Source organism: Phaethon lepturus, unplaced genomic scaffold (assembly GCF_000687285.1).
Source record: "Phaethon lepturus isolate BGI_N335 unplaced genomic scaffold, ASM68728v1 scaffold13798, whole genome shotgun sequence".
Taxonomy (NCBI): Eukaryota; Metazoa; Chordata; class Aves; order Phaethontiformes; family Phaethontidae; genus Phaethon; species Phaethon lepturus.
The window spans coordinates 49,123-56,777 of record NW_010559833.1 but is presented as its reverse complement, the minus strand read 5'-3'; the positions used below and the strand labels follow the sequence as shown (position 1 = coordinate 56,777).

Here is a 7,655-nt window from a genome sequence, read left to right as displayed (position 1 = left end):
AGCCCTTGCAAAGCATTCAAGAAAAAATACGCAACACTCACATCAGAACATTATAACAAAATGAGCTACTGTCTTTTATTTTGGGTAACAGCCAAGAAATCTGACATTTTGCCCAATATGGCTTTCTTCTAAAATGAAAAAGTTGCATATACCTACAGTTGAGTCCACCAGCTACAGAAAATCTGCTGTATACATCTTTAATCCACAACAGAATCACCAGAATACAGCTTTCAGTGGAGTTTTCAAGCTGAATTATAAGATAGAAATTTTAAAATGTTCATTTAGAAGATTTTATATTGTTTATATGAAAACATACAAATTTTTCATTTATACATATACTACATATAAAACTCATTGTAATTAGCAAGTATCTTCATCTGGGTATTTATGTTTGTGCATATAGCAAAAAAAGGATCTAGTTAGGGCTTCAGATGAAATATTGAAGTTCAAGACCTTTGTATATGCTAACTAAAACCTTATTCAAATAACTCAAACTTTTTTTTCTGCTTTTAAAAGATAAGAGATTCAGCTTAAAAATACATTCATAAAACAAAGAGACATTTTTCTCCCTGAGACTACCAGTGTCAGTTACTTTGTGGTAACCTTTGAATGAAAAAATATAAAAAAGACAATAAGCTCTAGTTTTCTATATGCTGCAGCAAATTTCTCGAGCAACACTGGCATCATAAAAGGTGTAGACTGGAGAATCATGCTCACTAGCTGAACAAACATTTTCATATATCAGTTTAAGAAGAAGAAAAAACTTTAATATAGACAAGGGAAGGTAATTAAGTTTTAATGAAAGATCTGTATCTGTAGTATGTATAAATGGGTGATTGAGTTTTGTTGGGTTTTTTTCATTTCAAACACAAATTTTACCCAAAGCAGGACTATATGCTCAAAATGTAGATTCCTGATTTATGCAGATATTTCATACAGTATTCTAAATGTTTCAAGCATGTTTTTGTTAATATTCATAAAAGAAATACATAACTTGTGGGAACAATTTCTGGTTAAATTCAAGGGTAACTAGATGGAAAAAGGTCATGAGCAACAAGTAAGGAGCCAACTCCCCCCCCCAGTGAACAGCTCGTGGCTTGTGGCTTTTTTCATCCTCTTGTCAAAATTACTCTGCTCTGAAGGCTAGCAGCTACACTAGTTTTGATTAATTTCACATTCTTCCTTTTAAATGTTAGAAAGAGACAGTTTTTAAACTGCTACACAGTAACAGAATAGAATTGGGATGCATTAAACATATACTGCCCAAACTGGAGAGTGAGAGAGATATACTTTTTCCTTTTACAATTTAAATTGTATTTGTAGTAACCATGCAATTACATTATTTTGGGGGGAAAAGCCTCACCTGAATTTAAAGAAAACACATTTGTAGGAAAAAGGGGGAAAGCATTATGTTTGTTCTACCAAAATTTATTATGTCGTAATTACAAAGTTTAAAGATTCTTCCATTTTAAATAAAAATAATAGTTATAATTACACACGTTATATAGTACTATGTCAAGTGATTCCAACAAATATAACAAGAAATACAGTGCAGTTTCAAATCAGAAAGACAAATACTTTCTCATTCACAGTGTTTGACAAATTACAGGAAAGCTTGTTCACATGAGGGTTTACTTAAGGTCATGCTCTTATAAACAGTCCACACCACGCGGTGCCACAGAAACAAATCATCTCTCAGAACGTGAAGTATCGGGCCAACCACTCCTGGCGTTGTGGATCCGGTGAAGCCACTGGTGAAGCATCAGTCTGAGGAGGGCTAGATTCACAGAAAGAAAAAGAACAAACAATTATCCCACAACTACACAAAAAGTACAAATGTTAGGAAAAAAATAATCACAGAGAATATTCAGTAAAGAACATAGTCCGTTTTTCCATGGGTTAATTATGAGTGTGCCTCGGGCATGATTTAATGTCTCCCTTCAGAACCTCTGATCATCCACTCCATTGGAGAGCATCAGCAGCACGAACAAGTCAGTTCAGAAGCCACATTACAGGGTGGGCAAATAATATTTTGGAAAACATAATTTTAAATCTCATAAACAGCTGTACGTTTTCAGGAAGAATAAAAAGGGGTTTCTTGGAAAAGCGTGACTGTGGCAGGTCCTCTTTTAGCATCCTTTTCCTGTGGTAAAGTTAATTTTCAAAAATATGATGCAAGCATCATATTTGTAGACGTGCTCACAAAGACTGGTTCGCAACTGAACAAAAATACATACTGTTTTAATAGTTAACACTGAGCACAAATATCATTTGCATTGTTGTTCATGCACACATTTAAAATGTGCGAATATACCAGGAAAAAAAGAAACTGCTGCACTGCAAACAAGATTTGTTTCCCCCTTGAACACTTAAAAGTCTCACAAAATGAGCAAGAGAGAATACTTAAATTAATCTAAATTTAATTACAGAATTAAATTCCTTTGTCAATAAAAATCAGTAATAAAATAATCCTTACTGTATTACTGGAAAATACAGAGCACAGAACAATTTGGAATGGAAACGCCAACATCACAGTCCATGAGTTCATGCACATGCATCTCACAGGTATCTGGGCACACTCATGCACACCACATGCACAGGAAAAAAATAAGCAACGGTATTTGTTTTGTAAAAGATTGTTTTCTTTCCCGTATCTGTTTTAGATTCTATTGTTTCCTTTTATAATTAGCAGTTGCTAGGTATGTGGTCTTTCGCATTAAACCAAAAGAGAGTGTAAACAACCAGCTGTGGAACTGGTAATTACACATTGCTTTAAGTTGCCAACTTAGAGGTAGACGACCAGCATCTACTAAATACAGAGTACAGCACTTCAGTGCATTTAATATGTAGGCATATAAAGCCACAATATTAAAATTGTGCCTCTAAAGTACCATTTTAAAGTTATTCAATTCACTATATTAATTTGTGAGAGAATTACTTGAGACGTTAATGCTGGTTTTCATTACTGGAAGCTCAGCATTAAGCATCCAAGCATGCACAGTTCCTGTTGCTGTAGTAAGGTTACTCCTATGAAACAATTTGATACAGGTGAGGAAAGGGGAAACACAAAACATTCATGTAGCACAGAAAATAGTTTTCTTACATAAAAACCATTACCACATGATACCAAATAAAAGAAATTCTGTGCTAGTATCAGTTCCTAAATGACAATCAGTAAATAACACAGACATTTAAAACAATTGTTCATATATGTAAACAATTGAAAGCACATGAATTCTGTTAAAGTATCTAAAGAGGTTTTCAAAGTTCAACACTTACAAAAAAGTGAGAGAATACTTAAAATTTCAACAAGGTGTACAATAAAAAGGAATACTATAAAGAGGTTACAAATATAACGTAAAAATTAAAAATGCCATAAGAGTACTTGTACCTCTGAAAGGTTCATAAAGCAAGTGGGATTAAGCTCAATAGGAATGCAAAATTTTCCTGAGTTAAGCAAAAAAGAAAAAAAGAAAAGAAAAAAAAAGATTGGTGAGGCAGTGCTCACCTCAAAAACGTCTTGGGCTCTTTAGGTGGCATTGGCTGTGGTAGTGGTTTGCTGCTGTTGAACTCAATATCGTGGATGGGTGAGTTAGGAATGGGGTCCAGGCGGTTAGGATGTCCATTGCCCACCACTCCGCTAGATTCCAGAGCATTTAGATTGGGGACACTCACAAACCTGTTTGTTGATTTATCGTTCTTCTTCTTTTGCTGCATTAAAAATAACACATGTAAGGAAGGCTTCTTGCACCAGGACAGATGAGGAAATTTGCAAATTTAAAAATTGTGTTAATGGCTGGTTTGAGGTTTTTTGAAGGAGAGCACTTGGGACAGATTGGGCTTTTTTCCAGTTGTGGTTTTATTATTTGCTTTGACCAGAGCTGAACACTACAGATTTTTGCAGAAAAATCAAATTTCTGATCAAGGTGACTAACTTATTAAGACTTAGTGTAATAATCAATTAATATATTATATGAGACCTTCCAATATAACATTTTGCTCTGTTTAAGACACTGGAGACAAAATAATTGTCATTTAGTCTGTTAAGCCTTTCATGTTTACTTAAATCTTTTTTTTATATCAGTGAAACAGCTCTGCTGTTCAAATGTAATTACAGCAAATTTCAATGACAAAAAAAGTGAATCTCTCCAACAGGTTTCACCCCACCACTGAGGCACATTTTGATAACTGGAACATGGAACCTAGAAAAGCAGCTACATTTCTTTTAAAGCAGTTATGCCTTCAGAGTTAGCAAGCATTATAGCAATACTGCTAAAGATAAAAACTTTATTGCATAGGAGTTCAATTTCTTGCACAAGGAAAAGGCCAGGCTTCTAACACTACTACAGCTGCCACTTCTAGACACCAGATGGCACAACTGAACATTCTTCTGTCCTTCGTGCTCTCTTCTACTCCTACGGACAGTATTTCAAGGGACTCAAAATACTGAAGAATTTTATTTTTATATCACTATTTCACTCTCCATAACACATCATACAAAGGAATTGGTATTTATCCTCTCTACTTTTACAGATATTTAAATGCAGAAGGATGCTTCAGATAATTCTATAGCTTTTTAAAAATAGCTGTGTGACAGAATGCCATATATATTTTCTGACTTCTATCAAATGTTCCATATCCACAACAAAATATTAATAGTGAAAAAGCTTTATTTCCAAAAATAGGAATTTTGAATAAATGGATTAATTTATTCCCATAAATTATGTATTATTTGAATATATAAAAATACTTTAATTCAGTTATATATATGCAACCCTAACAAAACAGCTAGGAGAAAAACTCCTTAAGGGCTTATGAACTACACAAATTTGAACTAAATAAAGTGAAAGGCAAGTGGAATCTCATGTTGTTTCTATATAATATTTTCCAGCAGAATTCCACTTGAAACAGAAGAGCTGCTCTATTCAAGGGTGGGCACAAGTTCAAATGGAGACAGAGTCCTATTGTTTGTTTGTACTTTCTTCTATTTAGCTCTCTGCTAGCTTTGATTTCAGTACTAATTGTAGCCACACTGGTGGATGTGCTTGTCAAAATACAGTTAAGAAAGCCCAACAATTTAACAGAAAGCTATAATAGAAAAAAGTCTTTTTCAAGCATCACAGTGAAAGATCATTAGCTGCGAAGGATTCAACTAAGATCGTCCCATACTCTTTACTACTTCTATAGTAGCTGAAGAAGCAGGAAATTACATTATGGTGGAAAAAATAGTTTGGTAAAAGTAACGAACTGTATTGTAAAATACATCTGCAAGGTAAAATATACCGTAATTAAAACTGTGTGTTAAACACAGTGTAGTTAAATCTGTGTGCTTCATAGGTGGCTCATTTCTGGAAAATGTATATTATCTGCAGAAGTGCTTAGAAAAATACTACAGCTTATATCTTATTCTCAATAAAACAATCTATGCTTCCGAAGCAGTCAAATCTGGAGAGACTAAATTGCATGTATTGTTTCCATGAAATTCATGCAAAGTATTAAGAAACTTCAGATGTAACAATGTAACACTAAACACAGCCATTGCATAAATTAAAGAAGCTGTAATACATACTGCAATGGCTGTAATTTTGCATTAATATGCAAACCCTGTAGTAACTCATAAATTCTGTCTTTTTATGACAAAAAAGAAAGGAGAATGAGATTTTTCAGTGTCTTTAGAATTCATTCTCCAATAACACAGTCCGTGCTTTGACAAAATAAAGTAACATAGTCCACAACTCATGAAATGAGAGATCAAAATGTACTGGCATACAAGATGGTTTTAAAGTCTAAACAGTTTTAAGTGATAGTAGCATATTATAAAAATATGCATATTATAAAAATATATGAATTATCACTATGGAAATCTGATGTCGAACTACGTTTCCCAAACACTTCAGATTTCACACAGGACACAAGCTAATATATACTCAATGGCTACATTTCATATTTTTATAAATGAGATGTTCAGACAAACTTCCAAAATTTTCAAACAACCTTTATCACAGAAAAACAAAGCATTCAAATTGTATCTGGCAGTCCTGGTATTGTCTCTACCGGGTCGAAACTAAGTTCTTTTATGCCGTCATGCATAGAAGTTAGGCATCCACAGCTAAGCTTGAGAGAGCTGCTGAGTTCCTGAAAAACGTAGGAGAATATTGACAATTTGCAGCAGAGTTTGCGCAGAAGTGGGAAACACGCTGATCTGATGTGAAACTACAATAAGGCTTAGCTAAATAACACAGCCTGATCTCAAATAATGGAGCCAGACCCCCTTTTAAATAACAGAGCCTGAACCTTGATCACTGAAGCTCTCGGGCATCTGAGCGGCTCATGTGGTGCCCCTTGGGTTACCCTCTGCTTCAGAACCTTCCCGAGCTCTTCCGCCTCTACAGCTGAGACAAATCTCTTCCCTTTCCATGCAGGTGAAATAACCTATGGGTTATCACAAGGAGGAAGGAAATGTCAGAGGACTCATTCTCACTCCTGAAGTGGTGAAAAGAAACAGGATTAAGGTACCCTACCACAGTCTGTTTGTGCTCCTCATGAAGGAGTGCTGCTGGCTTTTGAAGTGACAGGGAGGCCACTATGGCTGCTGAGACAAATCTCTTCCCTTTCCATGCAGGTGAAATAACCTATGGGTTATCACAAGGAGGAAGGAAATGTCAGAGGACTCATTCTCACTCCTGAAGTGGTGAAAAGAAACAGGATTAAGGTACCCTACCACAGTCTGTTTGTGCTCCTCATGAAGGAGTGCTGCTGGCTTTTGAAGTGACAGGGAGGCCACTATGGCTGCTTTAGCAGGATGGAGAGAACTGGCAAAGGAGTGTTTTCACTTGTATCGGACGTGACAATAACTGAGAAGGCTAGAGGCTGACTTCTATCTCCTGCTGCCCCCACAGTCCATACCTGGTTTGTCACTCCAGTTCTCCAGTATTACTCTCTCATTCAGACTCATTCCATCCCCTTCTCATACTCTTCTCCTTCCCCTTTTCACCCTTATTCCCTTCCTTTATTGTCCCCTCTCCCTCTATCTTTCTAATGCGCTTCCATCCTGAGCACCACCTGAAAAATGAAATTGCCCTTGCACTTTCCAAAATAACCAGGAAAAATTATGAAGCTAAAACTGGTTATGGGTGTTACTGATCTCTATTACATGCTACAGCCCTGCCCTCTCTTGCCTTTCTGTCACTTCGTTATTTTGATTTTGCAGTTTTGTGACAAGAAACTGTGTTGTATGTCATACATGTCTAGCAAACTAGGGCAACAGTATCGGTGGATCTCTCAACAACACAAAAGAAACAAACCTACAGAAAAATAAGTAGAGACAAATGGAAAACTATGTTCCTTGTTTTGAACATGTCTTTTAAGAGTGATATATGTATACACGCAGGCACACACACATACACATATATTTCTTCTTTTTACTATATCCTAAGTTTAGATTTCTTTTTCTTCACTTCAGCAATGAAGTCCATGGAACATACCTTCACCAATGGATTAATAACACCAACATTAGGGCTTGCATTAAACATTTTGTTGTAGTTAGTCTCCCTGTTAACTAGCTCCAGCTGATAGAACTTTTTGTCCTCCTAAAAAGAAGAACAAATAGAAACTTCTTTTTATGCATTTTCAATCAGTTAGTGGCCAAATCTGCC

The 7,655-nt window shown here is 35.6% G+C and overlaps 1 protein-coding gene across 3 annotated transcripts in view; it reads right to left on the bottom strand.

Moving 5' to 3' along the window:
- Positions 1-1,151: 1,151 nt before the first annotated feature.
- Positions 1,152-7,655, bottom strand: part of FAM184A (family with sequence similarity 184, member A) — a 53,983-nt gene continuing 47,479 nt past the window's right edge. For 2 of the 3 annotated variants that reach the window (XM_010293507.1, XM_010293505.1), the window contains 3 exons: positions 7,485-7,589; positions 3,509-3,711; positions 1,152-1,777 (listed from right to left, as the gene is read on the bottom strand). In XM_010293507.1, coding sequence (XP_010291809.1) covers positions 1,696-1,777; positions 3,509-3,711; positions 7,485-7,589 — 390 coding nt within the window. In that variant the 3' untranslated portion in view covers positions 1,152-1,695. The remainder of the gene's footprint in view (positions 1,778-3,508; positions 3,712-7,484; positions 7,590-7,655) is intronic. The other variant, XM_010293506.1, reaches the window with a different exon arrangement.